Genomic DNA, 20,426 nt, shown 5'->3' with positions numbered 1-20,426 from the left:
TAGAGTAAATAACTGGGTGTTAGAGGAATTTTTGCCGTAACTGGCGGCCATGTTGCCCCATCACTGGTCCTGAGAAAACATTTGGCGATACCATGTAAATATTCAGTTCTCGTCACGTCGTGATTCACGTCTTCCTGCCAGGAGGATGTAATGAACACATTAAATCAAGGAACACTCTGTCTCAACCTTGAACCTGCATGAGTCGGCCTTAATGGTTTTCAACTGCCAATCAGTGCCTCGGCACATCCGACCACCCTCTGTAAATGAATTTAAATCCTCCTGCCCGATGCCACACAGCCTTGTCTGGGAAATGGATGTCCTCTGGAGAAGCACTGAAGTGAGTCCTTCAGGTTATTTTAAAATGTGCCACAAGACAGTCAGATCACGGTCGTAAAGAGGGTGTTTAAGGGTTTACCCCATCAGGGCACATGAATTACATGGTAAGGGGTTGGTCTCTTAATGCATCTAGCATGGCGAGACAGAGATGTAACAAGGCACTTTAGAAGAACAACCAACAGCAGAAGACACATAATGAACTGACCTTTAAGACTGTTGCATTATAATCGATGAATACATGAAGTCAGTCAACTTTCCAAAGTAGTAATTGTAGTTGCTGCTACAGACAAGGACTTCCCCTTTTATACTTTCATGTCAAGCCACGTGTATTAAATCACAGGTTTGTCTCGGAAAGCTTTAACAGGAAAACGTTGAGACGCCTTGTTGAACGGAACACAGAAGGGATCTGTCTTCCAGTCCGGACAGTCATACAATACACGTTGTGTATACTGAGCAGACTTAAGTGGCAGTAGAAGTGCCTGATTAACAAGGAAAAGGGCCCCCAGGGTAAAATAGGGCCCCCCCGTTTGTCCCACTGTCATTGCATTATGTATGTGTTCTATTAAGTGCCCATAATGTACAGTGTACACCGCAGAATGCAAATGGCAGCTCCATTAAATTTTACCCACAGAGTCAGAAACCAACCACTTAACATCTTACTCTGAAACACAACCTTTCTCCTGGCTGGCTACGGGAGTTAGTTTGAAGTAATTTGATTAAACACACATTTATTTAGGAATATGTAGTGTGTAATTTCAGCTGGAATATAAAGATGTTTGATTGCATTTTGACATGGGAACCCTTCGTGAGACTACGTATGTCACAGTTAAACAAAGGAGACCCAAACGCAGACACATAGGCAACTTAACAAAAGCTGAGTTTTATTGACATAAAGCCGAAGTCCAAATGTAATAAGTCCAAAATCCAAAAATGTGGCAACAAAAGCTGAAAAACGAAACAGGAGAAAACTAAAAAAGCAACAGTACCAAACAATAAACCAGAAATAAAACGAGGAATTAGGAACAAAAAGCCAGAAACACACAACAGGAAGACGGGACAGAGAGACACAGGGACACAAGGGCAAAATAAAACAGGGTCAGAAGACGCTTGACAAACAGAACAGACAAACTGACAAAGAGGAGAAGACAAGGACTTAAAAATACAAGGGGTGATTAACTAATAGAAGGAGGGAAAAGGGCGGGAAAAAGGACAAAAGGGAGGACATGAAAAGCAAAACATAACACATGGGGACAGAACTTCAAAATAAAACAGGAAATGACAAAACCACAACCTCAAACACGACACAACATGAAGATAGAAATGCAGTTTCTCATTTAAAGGATAAGTCCACCCAAAAATGATAAGAGACTTGGATTACAGCGATATGAGATATATGGAGATGTTTTTTTTAGGTTTTGGTTGGTTTTCAAGCTGTAAACAACAGAGGCATACTGTATCACTATAACTTTTTTTTGGCGTAATGTTGCTGCCCACCTGTTCTGTCTTGGTCTCCACCAACTCAATATCTGGCTTCTATTACACACATTATGATCACCAGGCAGTTTTTCACCTCTCACTACTCTTGTCAAGTGCTTGCTCATGTGAGAATTTTGGGATATTGAATGAGATAACTTTTGTTGTGAATTGGCCCTTTATAAAAAAAAAAAAAAAAAAAAAAATGAATCGACTTGACCAGCTAGCCACTGTCAAAAACAAATGTGTGAGAGTGTGTAAATCTGAACCAAAGCTGCAGGCTGTTAATCTACAACAAGAAAATACTTTGATGTGTCACGACAGAGAAATCGCGAGTATTAAAAAATACAATTATCTACAGTTGAACTTGTTTTAGCTGTGGTGGTTTCAGGGTCCTGTGACCGAGCAACTCCAAGCACATTCAAGTCTGATTCATTATTTATAAAAAAAAAAATCTTTATTACAGCCCTCTAACAGCCTTTCTTCATTTCAGTTCATGGTGATGCATACGCAAATTAGTAATTATTCCAGCTAATTGCTACACAAGCCCTTCAGGCCTTCAGGACCTCCATGGTTTTGGGATCCCAGGGCCAGTGATTGAAATATAAAAAATAATATTATACAGAACATATATAAAGGCACTCATGGTATTCAGCAATAGCTGTGACAGTTTCAAATTTGTGAAAAGAGCCCGTGTGTTCAGACCTAACCCGCAGAATGATACAGAGCTGCATGTTTTGATCCGTCCCCATCTAAAAGTCTGCTCAATGGAATGATATTGTTTCAGACCTCCGAATGAGAACAGAGTGAACAATGCTACGTTAAGTGCCGCGATGATTAGCTCTTGTAAACAACTCGAGTCACTGAGAGAAGAACAAAACCCTCTTTTCATTTGGATTGTAACTGCCGTGCCGCTGCTCTGTTTCAGCTCGTCAACAGCGGTGCCAAGTTCCCTCTTGGGAATTGCCCAAGTCAGCCCTGTTACCTTTGCTAAATTTGGTGCAGGATGTAACGGAAGGAAAAATGCTCCATCAATCAAGTTGCAGATGCAGAAAGAGAGGGGTTGGGGTGGTGGGGGTGGAGGTGGAGGTGTGGGGGCTTCAGAGGCAGAGAAAAGAAAAAAAAAACAGTAGAAGCTCTGCCAAAAACCATTTCCTGGGTGAGATGATGGGAAAACTTCGCCGCACTCTCCGGGGACATCATTTGTGAACACACGGGCATCCTCCAGAGCCCAAAGTTTTCGAGCGGAACCCAGGCACTTGGTCGGGGCTGTTTTGAGCATTTCTGAAGTGAAATCCTCCTTTGCCTCTGTTGCCTGCTCCATCAGATAAATTCCGCCTGCCGAGGCTTAAGTGTGTCAATGAACGGTGGGGGGAGGATCAATGATAAGTGCAGCTTACCTCCTCAACTGCTCCGCACCAGCCGAAAAGAGATTAAACCATTTCAACCTAATAGCACATGTCAGTCAAAAGTCACACTCGAACACTTGAGCCCCCCTCTTGCCGGGGGGCCCCCCCAACCCCCACTTTTTCAGCGCCGCCCAATCTCCTAATCACGCTGGCTGGGAAAAGACGCTGCAAATTGCAAGAAAGTGTTAAGTGGCCACCGAGCACATTTTCACCATGGAGACCCCTTTCGTACCACACCGTGGCCCTGACCTGAGATCTGTAATTGTGTCAGCCATTCTTTTCTCTGAATCCCAAACTAAGACTCACTTTGAAGTTTGCCAATTGCAAAGCATTCAAGAACACGCCTGCACTCAATACAAACATGCAATGCAATACACGCGCAGATCAAAAGCCTCACGGTCTATTATTGCATAAAACACAGCTGCCTCTCTAAACGCCGAGTTTTTTTGTAAATGCTACTCATTTCTTGCTCTAATCACTGTTGTGGATTTTGTGAAATTGCCCACTGTTCCAAGGGAGAATTACTTGACTGAACCCCACACACCGCGGCTTTGATTTGCTGTTCAGCCATCTCAGATGTGAATACACCCTGTGGTCTGTAAATGAGAGCTTGTGTTGTTCCACCGGCGTCCCTTATTTAGACATCATAGCCCTCATTAGGTTGGATCAAGCCGATATCAAAGTCAGAACACAGAAGTCGATGTTTTGGAGAATGCTCCGACTGTCACAGCGTCTCTTTAATGATATGTCTGCCGTCTACTCAGCTCGATTGTTATTTCACTGTCATTTCTCCAGCGACTTGTCGGTTGACCTCTGCCGCCATGTGATTTCCTCGGCTTAATGCTTTCATCACTGTCCTCTTTCATTTGATGTTTGGGCGAATCCAATAGATTACTCCTTTTTTGCACAGTGTAAAAAGATGTACCATGAATGCATGTCATTTAGAGGAGAAAGCTGCACTCTTGGGATAGTTGTCCACGGGATTGGCATGTGTAGCAGGGCTCATAACTCTGCTGCTGTTACAAGTCACGAAAACATTTTTCTTTTCTTAAAAGCCCATTTTCCTTAATCCAGATTTAGGGACTTTGTTTTTGTTTTGCAGTCTCTTTTTTTTTTTTTTTTGCATATCCGGGAGCAGTGCAGCGTTTCATTTCTACCCATCAGCTCTCACATCTCTCGGCTGAAATGAGAACTGTCACGTGGACATTTCCTCAGCTTTGACGGTAGTTAGCTTGATAAACGATTAGGCCAACGTAAGCCAGTCGGCTGAAAATTAAGTCTCTGGCTTTTTGATGGTCCAAGTTAAGGTGAGGACTGTTTTAAAATGTTCTTCAAATATAGACTTTATGGGTAAAAAGATTTTATCCTTCCAAAAGACTATAGCGAACATGTCCGTGGTCGCACACCAGTTGATCCATGTAGCAGACATGTAAAGAAAGAATCATTTGGCATCATTTGCTGGTGTGTTAGGTAGAGCCAGCGTCTTGTCATCAGAAGTTCGCTGGTTCAATTCCCCTGGTGCCGAAATGTCCTTGGGCAAGATACTGAACCCCGAACTGCTACTGATGTGCTGGTTGGCACCTTGAATGGCAGCCACCGCCATCAGTGTATGAATGTATGAATGAGTTACTGTAAGTCATTTTGGACAAAGGTGTTTGCTAGATATATAGTCATATAACAATAAACTATTTAGTCCATTCCTTACTTTTCACCTTTTGAAAGCCTGTTTAGTCCTTAAAACCAAAAGCAGTGTACTGTCACTTTTTCTTTTCTTCCTCTTGCATTTTTAAAAGCACTGGAGTTTGTCATTTCCTAATATCCACGCTAGCCTACAAAGATACATGGGCCCTGTGGCACTCTATTACCAGAGGAAACAGAAAAATGAATCGTCTGTGTCTTGAACCAATCACTTTAACTCGACCTCAACCATAGCTCCAACATACACTATCCCCATACTGTTCAAATGCTGCCACTACAGCCCCATGCACACCCCTCCTGCATGTGGAGAGGTCTAAAGCCTGAGAGGTCGGCCATTACGGCATGCAAGGGCTGCCACTGCTTGAGGGGAAGAGGTTAGCGAGCGGCCATTTGAATAATTGGAAATCATTTTGTCCGTCGAGTTTTTCCGCAACATATCCGCGTTGTGATCAATCACCCGGGATCAAAACGTGTTGTTGTCTTTACTCATGTGATGGCATGTTCTCATCCTGCGTTGAAGACCGTGGTGGTGGAATGCTTTTTATTACATGCAGATCACGGCTTGCCCCTTTAAAAAACTCACTCGAGATAACGGACTTGTAGGATGGATATTTTCTGCAGTGCAGCAGTTTAGATGCGCAGCATAAATAAAGAGATGATGTGTCCCCCACAGAGACAGCTCCTCTGATAGGTGGTGACGTGATAGCTCATTCAAAGCGGCCTCGCTCTTATTGTCTTTTGTTTTCTTTTGAGGGGAGATTAAAGAATCTTTTATGCCATTTGATATTTCAGTGGGACGGTAGTACTATTGAGCTGCATTGTGCGAGGGTTTGTGCGGCGTGTGTGTTGGGAATTCATTCAAATACAGCTTATCAAAGTCCACGAGGGACTGAGCCGGCAGACTGCGTGCAGAGGTTTGTGGGTAATATTCAGCAACTTCCTTCGAGCAGATACTCAGCTTGTTTGTTTGTTTATTTACTTATTTATTCCCTCATATCTTTGCCTTCATTTCAATGCAACACGAGTATGTTCTTGTCACAGCCTGCATGCGGACTGTCATGTTCATGGTGATGTTCGTGATAGGGAAATCTATTCTCTTCCAGGTTTACACCAGATATGGGAAATGCTACACTTTTAATGGCAACAAGACCACATCCAGGAAAACCAAGCAGGGCGGAATGGGGAATGGGCTGGAGATCATGTTGGATATCCAGCAGGATGAGTATCTGCCCATCTGGAGAGAGACAAGTAAGCCTCAAAACCATTTGTCCAATATAATCCCATCCTATGCCACAGCACGAGATACCCCTGCTGGGCTTTATATAAATAAATACAAAAATAACCTGCATCCATTTCTCAGGGTCATGTACTGTAAATAATGCATTTTTTTGATTGTATTCCGGCAACCTGGAAAATGTGATTTGGCGAAAAGGAAACTCCTGGACAGAAACGCACTACCTCAGATCATAGCTGTCACATGATATTAACCCCCTACTTGCTTGTTTTTTTTTTCGAACACGACTGAAATATGGTTTGTCGTTAGCCTGAAACTGAGACCAAGCTGTCAGATGAGGCAGCCGTCTGAAATCCCCGTGTACTCTGCCTTTACACAACGCCCTGTGCCCGTGCTCTGTTTCATCCTGAAGATGAGACGTCCCTCGAGGCCGGCATCCGAGTTCAGATCCACAGTCAGGACGAGCCTCCCTACATCCACCAGCTGGGCTTCGGCGTCTCTCCGGGCTTCCAGACCTTTGTTTCATGTCAGGAGCAGAGGGTAGGTCTTCTTCATCACAGCTACACCGTTCCCCCGCTCCCCCGCTCCCCCACCACAACACCACCACCACCAGATTACCGTTCTCCCTGAAGCCGCTCGCCCCTGGTGGTTCGGACTGGGGTCTAATAAATCTCTGTGTGCTTAGCTGACCTACCTGCCCCAGCCCTGGGGGAACTGCCGCTCCACCAGCAAAGAGAAGTTTCCGGGATACGACACGTACAGCATCAGTGCCTGCCGCCTGCTCTGCGAGACCAACGAGGTCCTGCGGGTGTGCAACTGCAGGATGGTGCACATGCCCGGTAAGATCAGCACCCTAATCTCACTTTTACAAAGAAATGTAACTAGTAAATCACACTGATGTCACATTACTGCCACAGCAGGAACTTCAAAAAAACTGATAACTGAGAACAAAAACTGTATATGTGTGGTTGGAACTGAGAAACCAGTGTTGTAAAAAGTACTCAAAATCAGTATATAACTATAGTTACTCAAGTACTGTACTTAAGTACGCTTTTAACTGCAACTTTACACTTGAACTCCACTACATTTTGTAAATATTGTACTTTTTACTCCACTAGATTTATTTAATTCATGTAGTTATATGTTCCTTTGCAGATTGCACACTGCATCAGAGCCAATTTTTTAAATACATTTTAACATCAATAGAATAAAAAAACATAACTTCCAATGATCACACAAAGATAATTTTTTTACGAAGTAAAATTAAAAAGTCGCATATACAAATAGTACCTGAGAAAAGTCATAAAGAAACTAAAATTTTGGTTAATTGTACTTAATAATCAAAATTACCAATTAGAAGTAAATATATATGTATGTATCGCATGGCCTGGCTGATCAAGCAGTCTTTCATCTGACTGTTGATAAAAACTAATTATTTTAAAAATGCTGTCTCCAATGCAGCATGAAATCTGCAAAGTAACTTGTAACTAAAGTTATCAAATAAATGTAGTTGAGTAAAAAGTACCTTTGCCTCCAAAATGTCAAATGTCGTACAGTATAAAGTAGCAGTAATGAGAAAAAACATCATGTCAACTATGACAAACACAAAATTCTACTTGTTGTAGAACAGAAATGTAGAACAGTACTTAGTAAATGTACTTAGTCACATCCAATCACTGTAAGAAACACACAAACACAAGTTCTTGTCATGTTTTGTGTGAACTTCAGGGCCATGACATCACATCTATAAAGTAACACAGCTCACACTGGTACACAGGAGAACAAAATACTCCAACAGAGAGTACTCTCTAGTTTTAAAAATTGTTTTGGCCAAGTCTGATTGAAAAACCAGGCCAGTATTTGCATGATATCACTGTAGATGACCCATTGTGCAAAACAAGTCATTATTTTTGGCCCACTTGAATAATTCCGGCCCAGATATAATTTGGGCTGCCCGATGCCTGACCTTGATGCTTGATATTTGGAGTGGGAAGCTCTTCAGCAGTGCTGGCAGCTCTCTGGACAGCGACTCTTCAAACTACATGATAGTGTCAATGAATTTTGGATCCACTTGTTCATTCATCTCAGGTGTTTGGGAGAGTGTCTGTGGCCATCATTAATTATTTTGATCATTATTATTATTACTGGTAGTATTATTATTATTTTTGGCTCTGGTGGTTCTCATGTTTAGTTTCCACTGGTAGGTGGTGTATAGGCAGCTTGTGTCTTTCAGGTTGGATCAATTTAGCATCGACCTACACAAGGACAGAATGCTTCCAATGAGCACAAGATTCTCATGTGATGTGTCAAGAATCACTCTTATTTGCAGTCATTTTTAGGACAAATTTAGGATATAAGAGGAAAACATTTTCTGGTAACACTTCCTCCAAATTACCCCCAAATTACTAACAAATAGCTAGTAATTCCTTGAATACAATTCCAAGAAATTTCAAACTGGTTTATGCTTAGCATCTTCTTATCGGAACGTTTTGACGTCTTTCTCTCTCACCAAATCTCATCAACTTTGAAAAGAAAAAAGTAGCTAAATGTTATTATAATGTTATACACCTCACTTAAATTTTAGTGACCTGCTGAGGGGAAGTTAGACAGAAGCTAGCTCGAAATTCCGGAAGGTTATGCAAGAAATTACCAGCTATTTATTTATAAACTGCATGTGTAAAATACCAGAGTATTATCAAAATAATAATTTTGGGGTAATTATCTTTAAAAAATTCATGTTACTTGGGAATAACCGCCTACTTACCATGACATCTGCAGCAGTGTAAAACTGTTAACCGCATCTTACTGTAGTGTAAAGCCACTATGACATTGTTTGATACCTTAAGATATTTTGTATTAATAACCAGAAAATATTAGACGAGGCAAGGCAAATTTAATTCTCCGGCACATTTCATACCCAAAGGCGACATACGTGTAAAGTGCTTTACAGATTACAACAGATTACAGCAGATTACAGCGGTGGCTGTGGCTCAGGGGTGGAGCCACCATCTTGTTATCAGAAGGTTGCTGGTTCGATTCCCCTTGTCTGCACGTCAAAGTGTTCTTGGGCAAGATACTAAACCCCAAACTGCTCCTGATGTGCCTGTCGGTATATCGCTTTGGACAAAAGTGTCTGCTAAATTGCGTAACAAAGTTGCACAGTTCGTAGAGAAACAGTAAAAGCACACAGAGAAAATGACTCACTGCAACATTTTAAAGTTTATTTGGTAACTTAAGAAACACTACACTGATAAAGCAATGACAAAAAGATACGCAGTTTCCCTGTTCAGCTCGGGGAGACGCTTCAGAGGCCGGTCCGACCAACACAAAGTGAGATGTTTGGACATACTCAGTCTCTGCATCATCGTGGCGGGGGTGAAGTCAAAGAAGATGAGTCACCGAATGCAAACTGTGTCTGATAAGTGGGCATGTTTGAGGTGGTCGCATCTAAAGTCAAACGCAGGAAACCTCGGAATGTATGCAGGGAGCATTTTTCATTTACATATCTACACAGAGCAGCTGACATTTGCAGCGTTATTTAGCCTGACGGAAAAATATGAGGAAGCCAATCGATGTGGATAAACAACTCGGCGGGAGACATTTGATTCGAGGCGGAGACGAGTCTTAATACTGATTTAACCTCGTTTAACGGATCTGATACATTATGTGACTGACAAAGGAAATTTCTTCAAATTAAAAAAAAAAAAAAAAAAAAAAAAAACTCACATTCTCAGGTTACACATTTCAAGAATTCCATTTGCGAGCTGTGATTGCCAGACCGAAGTGGCGGTCTGATCGGGAGGGAGAAATCCAGCTAATAATTTGATCTGGACAGGCTGTGAGGCGGACACGTTTCTAATCAGTTGTGTGCTCTGCAGGGTGAAAGTGCCTACCTCACTACAAGATCGTGATTGTGTTACAACATGAGTCATGATTTAGGGAAAAAACTAGCAAAATCCTATATCATACTGCATCATAATCTCTTAGTCTCGATGCTTTCACTTTACTTATCCCTGCACTGGAGATATATTTTGTCTAATATATATATTATATATGATCAATACTAACTATCATTAATAAATGGAAGATTTAATGATGAATAGTTAAAGTTATAGTTAAACATGTATCAAGAAGGTTTATACACAACAGTTGCAACCTTGTAATGGCCATCCAATTAATATCTTTAGATGAACTACATTGTATTATAAAGTATTATAAATATCAGTTACAGCTTTACGATAAATAATATTAGCAAATGGTTTGTGAAGAATTTTGAAATGTTTTTAAGGACCCAAATATTAGGACCCAAACACAGACAGACACGGCAAGCAGGCAGGTTCAGGAACTGAAAATGAGCTTTATTAACAAAATTCTCAGAAAACCGGGAATCCAACAAAAACAAAGAAGAAACACCAGAAAAACAAAGCAGCAACACGAAAGGCTCAACAAAGGGCAAATCAAAAGCAGAATGTTCAAAGCAGAAATCATGAGAGATAAGCAGAAACATGAAGCCAGGAACAACAACCACAAAACATACCACAGGGAGACACTAGAAAACACTGGGAGTCACAAGGGTGAGAAACACAAAGACATCAGGAAGCGCACGGACTAAGTACACACTGTGCTGATTGAACAGGTGAACACAGAAAAAGGGCGGGAAATTACACAGTGGGAGGATCTGAGACGCAACACAGGACACACTAGGGCACAATTTCAAAATAAAACAGGAAATAACAGACTCACAAAACCAGAATCACGACAACATTATCAAATGGTTCTAATCAACATTGTATCAAAGTTATCATCACAATCTGTTTACTGCAACACCCTTAACTGACAAATACATCAGTTATTGCCTTTGATATATTTCCGTTTACCATTTATTTTACCAAAATACATTATCTAGTTGTATTTGCAAATATCTATTGTACATAATAGCTTTTTGAATACATATCAGTGTACAGTATATTGCCAATTTAGTTATTTAAATGCACATTTATTATATTTTATGATATATTCTTGAAGCAAAATGACAATATATTGGAATCTAATGTCAAATATGTGGGAAAAAATGTTTTTACTAGATAACAATATATTTTTCAGGGTATGTCAATACAAGCATGTTTTGTAATAGTGTTTTTTAATTTTTTTGTTTTTTTTGCCTCACACACCTGCAAACCCACCTTATGCTTCCAAACCTGGAAAAACAGCCCTCTGTCTCATCAGTCAGCTGTCTAAGGAAACTGCACCTCTTTCAGAAAATATTCTTCATTGCCACGATCATTCAAATAAATGAGACACGTTTGAGAAAAGACCACAGAGTGGGAAACTTTAGAGTCAATAGCTAGTAAAGGGCTGTTCACAGAGAGCAGAGGTGTTAAGGGTGCAGCCAAACCACTTTGCTTCCTGTGATGATGTATCACATCAGGTATGATATTTATTATATCAGATAAAATAAATGTGGGAGCTTTTCCAGGCCATTTGCCCAGTTCAGCTTCAGATGAGGGCTTCGAGGCGGGCAGGAAGCTCGCATTAGTTCATTGCACATATCAATAGTGAATAAAATTTATTGTTGCATATTAAGTTTGCTGAAAATTACTTCGTAAGGCTCCAGAGAGTAATTGGCTCAAAAGCTCGCCAAGGGAGCGTGAGGCCAGCTCGTGACCTGGAAATCTTTTCACAGCTTCGATTTGACAACAAAGCGCTGTATCAATTAAATGTACGAGCGCCGCACCGTACAACAATTTACAAAATCCATTTTTCTCTCCTCCCCCATAAACAACAGCAGTAACAGTTTGGTGTTGCCTCAGATCCTCATTCATTACAACGGTTGGCTTTTGAGAGGAACGGCACGAAATGTTTGTAATCAATTTCTCCCTCATGCTCGCTCACATAATCCAGCAACTGCTAACGGTCTACTTAACATGCCACAAATGGTCACCAGCACGAGTTTACATAATGGTACATTTTGTTTACAAGTCTGTCGCTTCTGGCCTTTCATACAAGTTTTTATTGTTTACATTTTCATACTTTGTGTGTTTATGTTTCCTGTCCTTTTAAAGGCACTGGACTATATTGTCGTCTTTGTATTCATGTCGTCCTCAGCTGTGTTTATTTGGAGGATGTCACACAACTCGACTGCACGGAATCCTAAAGTTTGGTGATCCTTGTGTGAGGTTGATATATATAAAGCTTTTTTTTCACTCCTGAACTGTGAGGCGTAGAAGCAAAATTGTGTTTTTCCTGGATTATTTGGTTCGAGATGAATATTTCAGCGTTCCGGCCTATTTCTATCTTTGGGTGACCGGCCCAAATATAGCTTTTAAGTTGTTTCTGTTCTTAATATGTGGACAGCAGACAGACAGAGACGCTGCACGGCTTTCTGCCTCCACGCTCAACATTTTTCTAAAATAAAACACAAAAAAGGAAGGAAAGTTGTCCTTCTCCACGGTTTAATGAAGATTTATTTGGGTGTCAAATCATAAAAAAAAAAAAAAAAAGTATGAACCCAATACCTCACAGACGGAAAAAGTCTGACTCTATTCGGCTGAATATGATTAGGCTCGCTCCTCAGATCATCAAGAAATGATTTCGCTGTGTATCGATCAACATTTGGTAGTGATTGTGAAGGCTGTGAGAGCTCAACTGAAACTGAGGAAAACACACTGAAACAGATCAAACAAGCAAATTAAGAAAACGTCCTCACTAGTTCCACAGTGTTCAGAGCTGAAGCTGCAAAATAGAGAAGCTAGTTGCAAGCAGCACAGATAAAAAAATTGTTTCCAGGAGACACTGAAAAAGTGATAACAAGGCCCTGACATGGCTGCGGCATGCTTGTTGTCCCGCCAAAGGAAATAACATTTAAGCTAACTTACCCACCAGCTAACAGCTTTTAAAGTCAGCTAACAGATAGCTGACTTTAAAAGCCTCATTAGACACAAAGCACAGGCCCCATTCTCTAATCGGGCTATTGGTAAATGGTCTGCATTTTTATAGCGCTTTTCCAATCTAACGACAGCTCAAAACGCTGTATAACACATGCCACATTCACCCATACATTCATACAGTGATGACAGAGGCTGCCATGCAAGGTGCCAACTGCTCATCAGGAGCAATTTCGGGTTCAGTATCTTGCTCAAGGACACTTTGACATGCAACTAGGGGGAGCCAAGATTCGAACTGATGACCTTCCGATCACTAGACTACCCACTCTACCCACTGAGCCACAGCCGCCCTATTATTTTGGCCTATTCTTTTCTATTGCCTGCGTCCGCGTCACGTGACCTTCAACTTTCTGGCTGCAAGAACAAAAAACATGGCTGCCACTCCTTTTATTCCCAGTGAAAATGCATAATTTTAAGATAGGTATTACATTCAAATGTGTTTTGATGACATTTTTATCAAGAAATATGCACTGCCATTTTCAGAATCAGGGAATGTATGTGGTGTTTAGTTTGTTAGTCTTTAAGAAAATTATTGTCAGTTTCGCCACGTTGGATATCGTTGCTCTGGTGGTCGCTGTAGGCGTTGCTACGTTGCTGTGGTTGTTGCTATAGGCAATGCTACGGCGGAGCCCACGGCTTGCGCGTTGTTTGTATTGTTTTTCGCTTTGTGAAGTTATCTGGGCTGTTCTGTTATTTGTGTCACTGAAAATATAAGGAGTGGCAGCCATGGTTTTTGTTCTCGCAGCCCGAAAGTTGGCTGCCATGTGACGTAAGCGCAGGCAATAGAACAAAAAAATAATAATTGTAGACATCTCACAGTTTAAGAGGTTTTACTGTGAAAATACAAAATTTTGCCTTGTGGACCAATGTTGCTATTATAAATTTTCATGTGTGACTGGGTTGCTACGAGTGCGGCCAAGAAACATTTTTCATCTGTGCTTTTGTTGTGTTTTCTCCTTTAGAAAAAAATGCTACTCGTGTACATTACACACCCCCCCTTCTGTGTTTTCTCCTCCTCTGTTTTCCTTCCTTTCTCTCAGGTGCTGCTCGCCAGGCAATTAGTCCTGACACATATTTAAGGGAGGGTGGAGGAGAAGGAGCTCTCTTCTTCCACAGTCCAAGCAATCCTAGCCATTTTTTAGAGTTTCTCTTTGTCTCTATGCTGTCTTCTCTTATTTTTAGGGACTTCCTCCATCTTTTTTGTTCTTTTTGACTCCCACAGTTTTGGTATTATTTGTAACGTATGGCGTCCTTTCTTAATATGTTGCTGTTTGTTTTTTTTAAAATATGTATACAATTTTGTTATGTTTTGTTTGTGTGAGCGCTGAGCTCTCGCGGCCAAAGTAGCAGCGTAGCTCAGTCGCCACAATGAAATGTTGGCAGTTAATGTTTCTGCAAACCGAACGTTCACATTTGCAGTCTCACATTCACGTCAAATATTTACATCTCACTTTCATATCAGGAGTCGGAGGCGATGGCAGTGGGCTATTTTTGACAAGGGGACAACAGCATTTCAACATTTGTAAGCCTGACACTGAATGTTTTTTTTTTCAAGGAAACTTTCAGTCAATTCCCACCTGTGTTTGCAGCGACCAAAGCAGGTAGTTGGTAACTAAAACCTGATCCTTCCCTGACAATAAGTGTTACAACGTAACCAGATTATAAGCATCCTAGTTCGCATGACATGCAAATTTGAATTTTAAGTTTCAACATACCCTTGGTTTGCAGAAACATGCATTCTGGTGATTGTGTTGCAGCGTAGAAAAAGGGATGTGTCCAAAAACATTAAACCCACGAACATTTCACAGTCAGACAGACACACCTCTGCCAATTAATTGTGCTGCTGATGAATACCTGCCATTAATGGTTGAGGCAATAATAGTTTGTCTGCGAGGAAGTAACTCATTGATTGTTTTTTAAAGACTCTCTAAATATGCCTCACGGGTGAAACCAGCATGCTCCATTTCTCAGTGCAATCAAGGACGGCCGTCCAAGATGGCCCAGGCGCCGCGGATGGAAGTCATCCTCTGTGTGCCTGCCTTCATTTGGAGATGAATAATAAGCTGCGGAGTGTTGTTTGCCGCAGACACGGGTCACCGATCATTTTGTGTCTGATTGATCAGACTCATTTTCTGTTCTCCTCTCCAGGAACTGCAGATATCTGCCCTCCCAGTAAAATCAACTGTGTTGACAAAGCGCTCGGTAAGAAACAATCCTCCTTCATTTCTTTTCTCATTACAATAGGTTCCCCCAAAGGGAAATGGAAACACAATCAGTAAATATGATAAGGATTCTTTTTTTCTGTTTGTTTTTTTTGTGACTGTAATACAAATACCTGGAGGTAGACTTGATATTTTGAAATGACTTTTCCTCATTGTGATTTAGTCACTTTAGAGTTTGATGGCTGTGCTGCCTCCATTGTTGAACTGTTAATATTAAAACTGACGCTCTGGTCCTGCATATCTGCACCCCCACCCTCGGCTCCGGCCTCACTCTCCTCCTGCAGACGTCATAGCTGAACAAAGGTCCCTTGGCTTCAAAGGCTTTTACGTTTGCGGTAAAAAAAAAAAAAAAAAGAGAGAGAAATGGTCATCATAGCGAACACAAAAGTATAATTATCATTTCTCATCCAAATAAGCCAGAAATTTAATTATGTCTCTCTCTTTGCTGAATTCAAACCCTATTCACGAGATGTCTGAATGAAATCTTAGATATATCTTTGGAGAATGGGGCCGTATTCATGGGGGTCATCGTCCTGAATCGTAAAGTGTGAATATATTCGCCCTCCGTGAAAGGTAATAAATGAGAATGTAATTTATATATTTATATTGCAAAGGTGTTTCCCCCGTATCAGACAAAGAATATATGCCGCCATGCTCCTGCATGCACATAACCTTATTGTTGGTTATAAAATAAATCATAAATCATCAAATTATAATTAGTACTTTGAGTGGTCCCTCTCTCTGGACTGAATGCATTTGGAATTTGAAAAGAGAGATTAGGAAAAGCTATTTACTCTCCAGTGTATGTTGTGTTGTTTTGTGAATATGTATTAGTCGACGTGTGAACAGTTCATGTCTGCATGTTAACTGGGGGTTTGAGTCTGCATGTTTTTTTTGTAGAGCCTTTTATTCTCCGAACAAAAACACCTTGACAGCTGTTACGTCATAAATAAAAGGGTCAGACTGAAAACATTACTTTGCCAATATACCAGTCGATCCAGTTCTAACACGGCAGAGTTTAAAAGAAAAAAATCTGTCTGTCAAATCTGATGTGACCTGACATTTTCACTGCACTTTTCATCCCATACTTACTAACACATGTACTATCACATTTAGTAAAATTCTTGATTTAAAGGCTGTAACGAATGTCTTCGAGCCTCAAAATTGCCAATGCAACTGGGAGGAACACTCAATACAGCTAATTCTTTCTGGGCATGAATGTGGTATAATTTAATGATGCTGAGTGCATAAAATCTGCTCCTTCACACATGTTAGCTTTAAAAAAAAAAGAAAAAATCCTCCTTACAAAACTGAGCTGAAAAAGCCTCACAGTTCTGCTCATTTCTACTTAGCAACGTAGCCACTCACCAAGGGGAACAGGGTGTTTGTTCGCTGTCATTAGAATTACGGGTTCACTTAATGTGGTCCATAAGTGCTGTTGCTATGGCTACCTATAGTCTAAAATAGGCAACAATATGCATATAATTGAAATGTTCTGGTGTGTTATAAAGTTTTAATGGACACCTGCCAACTAATCAGAAAATGGGTAATTTCTGTGGTTAGAAGTTTAAAGTCGTTTAAAAGCCAATTAAAGACGTCATTTGTAGCAATGCTGCAGTGAAATGTTTATAAAATGAGTGGACCTGTGTTTTATTGAGTTGTTTACCGGTAAATCTGCAATTTTAGTCAAAGTGTGTTACATTTGTTCGCCTGTCAGTGGCGTCATAGTCCCTTTCCCCCCTCTAGTTTCTATGACTATGTTCTTGTATGCGGATTTTCATCTTTATCCTCTGTGATTCATGTTTGAAATGGTCTGTAGATTTTATTTAGAATATTTAAAAATTGTTTAAATTGTAAAAATGTAAAGACTTAATTTTTACACCACTGAGCTCGTGACATATTTTTCTTTATTCATTAATGTGTCGACATGTCACTATGGGGTTTTTTCTAGTGTGCACAAGCTGTTCAAAGATATTACCTCTGGTGAGATTAATTAAGTAATAACGTTTAATAAGGAGCAGATGATGCATCACAGAGTCATGAAGAATGTAGGCAAACTAACTAGCCAGCCACTGTGTGAGCACTTCAAGGATTGACTTGGTAGGTTTTGTAGAAAATTACTAAATTTGACATTGAGATGAAGTCCAGCAGCAACAGCTCCTCCTGCCATAGGCCCTGATCACACAGAAACTTGTTGCTTCAGGCACAGCCGCATCAAAAAACGCCTCGGCGTAGTGTGTTTTCATCAGAGCAGCGCAGTTTGCCTTCGAAACAGGGCTGTGTGTGTGCAAACAGGCAATTTCATGTCATTGACTGAAAAAACGTTACGACTTAACACTTTGAGGCCAAGGTGCTAATACGTCCCTAGTGGGCCTAAAGAGAGGAGCACCGAACTTAGGAAAACAATCTTTTTGTTGACAGTGCTTTTCTAGCGACAGATCTCGGTGTGATCAGCTGCTAAATAGTCTTTAATGGCAACTCATTGTTGTAATCACAGGATGTTACAGCATCTAGTCACTCATCTTTTTTGTTTTTTTACTTTTTCTTTCTAACCGGACTGATGAAATAAGTTAATCTCATTCATCATATAGAAGTGCTACATTTTAAAAAATAAGGCAGTGTGCAAATGAACGGGCTACATCACAACATGTTAGTGTTTGGATTGAGTGACAACTAGCGGCTGAAGTTACCTTTCTGTTCACCAATCAATATCTTTACTGTAACAGTGGATCAAATGATGATGTGCGATGTGAAAGGGGTGACAAACCCACAGATAACTATCGCCCAAGTCTTCATTTCCTGCTCAGCTCTACAGAGCATTTTAGCAACTTTTAGCAAAGTGGTTTTATTGTTTTGGTTCACCGTCACCACTTTCATCAATTTCGTTTCCAGCTGTAGCGGGCCGCTGCTTTTTGTTTACCACTACACCTCTTGTCCAGCGTCAAACAACACAGACAAAGTTAGCAGCTAAAGGGCCAGATATTTTTCTCAGGATGTGGTGGAGACCAAAACAGAGCTAAAACTGAAGTGAATATTGACTTCATGTTTGCCTGGCGTTCAGAAACTCAATTTCAAATAAATGCTAATGCTGATGCGTATCTGAAGGGTGGGCAAATTGGCAGCCATTTGCTAAGTTACCCATAAATATCTTTATAAATTGATGATGTGTTTTGCAGTCAGTTTTCTTTCCCCCAAGAGGTAAAAAAAAAATCACTATTCTTCTAGGACACTCTCCCATTCTCTACACTTTTCCCTTTCTTGTCCCTAGACTCTATGTAGTATTTTTTTTATACAAGGCTTTTATATGCTTCTCTGGTAGAGTGATTGCCAACAAATCAGCACTGAAACTGACTCTGTTGAATCGCTGTTTCCTTTGTGTTGCAGCGCAGCAGCAGAAGAACACTGGGGATACCTGTCCATGCGAGACACCGTGTAATCTCACCCGCTACGGTAAAGAGCTCTCCATGGTCAAAATCCCAAGCAAGGGCTCCGCTCGCTATCTCTCCAGAAAATACGACAAGTCAGAGGACTACATCAGGTACGACAGGAACCTTCAAGACTAAACTCACATATGAGCAGTGATGTAGCGCTCAATAAAAAGGGCCATAAACTCTGACCTCCAGGCTGTGATCACTATCTGACAACCATAAATACAAACAGAAGTCAATTATATGTTCACACAGGCAGCAATTTGAATTTTGTCCTGAGGTGAATTGCGTATTTCCGTCGAAAGTGATAGCAAGTTGACTGTGAGGCACCGTGATGTCATTACAAGTATCTGCTGTATGCATAATGTTAATCTGAAAATTAGATTAATTTACTATATGAATCTGGGATATTATTCTCTTCTGATCTGACGGTCTGCAGAGCACTCTCCATTAAATCGATGCAGGATTATAATTTCATATACCTTTCACTATCTGATAAAAGTCCCTTTGGCAAACACTCCATGACAATCCTCAGGTTGAATTAAATTTGTTTTTGATTGTCAAGGTCCCCACAGAAAAAATAATACAATTTTTCTTCCAGCACCTCATTTGGGGAAATTTGTACTCTCCACGTAGAAATATTAAAAGAGCAGACTGTCGTGGAATTAAATCAACAATAACGATCCGGAGAGGATAAAACCTTCAATTTTGTACCTTTCTGTCACACCAACACATTGTCAACTTTGTTATACAAAAAATCTAACAGGCAGATTGCCTGAAGAAAAAAAAGGCCCCTGTGGTCTTTCCTGTTGTGCCAGTTGAAAATGGAAAAAAGAAAACTAAAAATGAAAGCTAGAGAGAAAAATAAAAACCACCAAACACTGTGTGAAATTTCAATGTATTAGTCTGACAAAATCTCTGTCTGTTTTTATGATTAACCCTTAAACAAATAACATGTTTACACCATGCAAGTCTTTCATTTTTTTCCATCCCTTCAGTGTTCTGTATACTTTATTGTGCATGTAAAAGATCTTGAAAGTTCAAAAGGTCAAAGTCTTTAACCAACAGAAGCTCCTCTGTCCCACAGGAAAAAAATGTACCTGAAACACCTCGCCAGTAGTCCCGTCTTTAATAATGCAACTTTGTGACATCGCACTGCATCACCATGTCACACATTTGCATAATCTATGCCTAGCAACTAGTTTAGCACACAAGAGTTAATTTAACACAGCTGCTCTGTTGACATTAGCACTGCTGGGTCAGGCGTGTGTGAGCTGACCAATCAGAGCAGATTGGGTATTCAGGAGGGGGAGGAACTAAAACAGAGCTTTTCAGATAGAGGGGGAATAAGGGTGCTGAGAGAACTGATGGGTTCTTTTAGCATTAAAGCATGTAAACCTTTGCTAGTGGTAACCCAAAATAAAATTATAAACCTGATAATGAGCATAATATGTCTCTATTAGGTTCTGCAAATCAACAAACTACAGGTTGTTCAGTTTATTACAAAACCACGCAGCCTTTTGTCTCTTATGATTACTTTAGCATATTTAGCACTGCACACTGGGCTGGATCCAGGCTCATGGCCACATTAACATATAACAATATGTAACAATACCGCAACACTACTGTAGAGTCAAATTTGTTGTCTTGAGCTGTTTTGCTCTTGAATTTTGATGTTTTGC

At 40.5% G+C, this 20,426-nt stretch overlaps 1 protein-coding gene across 1 annotated transcript in view; it reads left to right on the top strand.

The window, feature by feature from the left end:
• The window catches only part of asic4a (acid-sensing (proton-gated) ion channel family member 4a), a 99,659-nt gene that overhangs the window by 70,014 nt on the left and 9,219 nt on the right, over positions 1-20,426 (top strand). The window contains exons 2-6 of the mRNA XM_030428278.1: positions 6,020-6,164; positions 6,563-6,690; positions 6,836-6,989; positions 15,243-15,296; positions 18,701-18,854. Coding sequence (XP_030284138.1) covers positions 6,020-6,164; positions 6,563-6,690; positions 6,836-6,989; positions 15,243-15,296; positions 18,701-18,854 — 635 coding nt within the window. The remainder of the gene's footprint in view (positions 1-6,019; positions 6,165-6,562; positions 6,691-6,835; positions 6,990-15,242; positions 15,297-18,700; positions 18,855-20,426) is intronic.

Source organism: Sparus aurata, chromosome 9 (genome assembly GCF_900880675.1).
Source record: "Sparus aurata chromosome 9, fSpaAur1.1, whole genome shotgun sequence".
Taxonomy (NCBI): domain Eukaryota; kingdom Metazoa; phylum Chordata; class Actinopteri; order Spariformes; family Sparidae; genus Sparus; species Sparus aurata.
The sequence above is the reverse complement of the archived record's forward strand: the minus strand, read 5'-3'. Positions and strand labels throughout refer to the sequence as shown.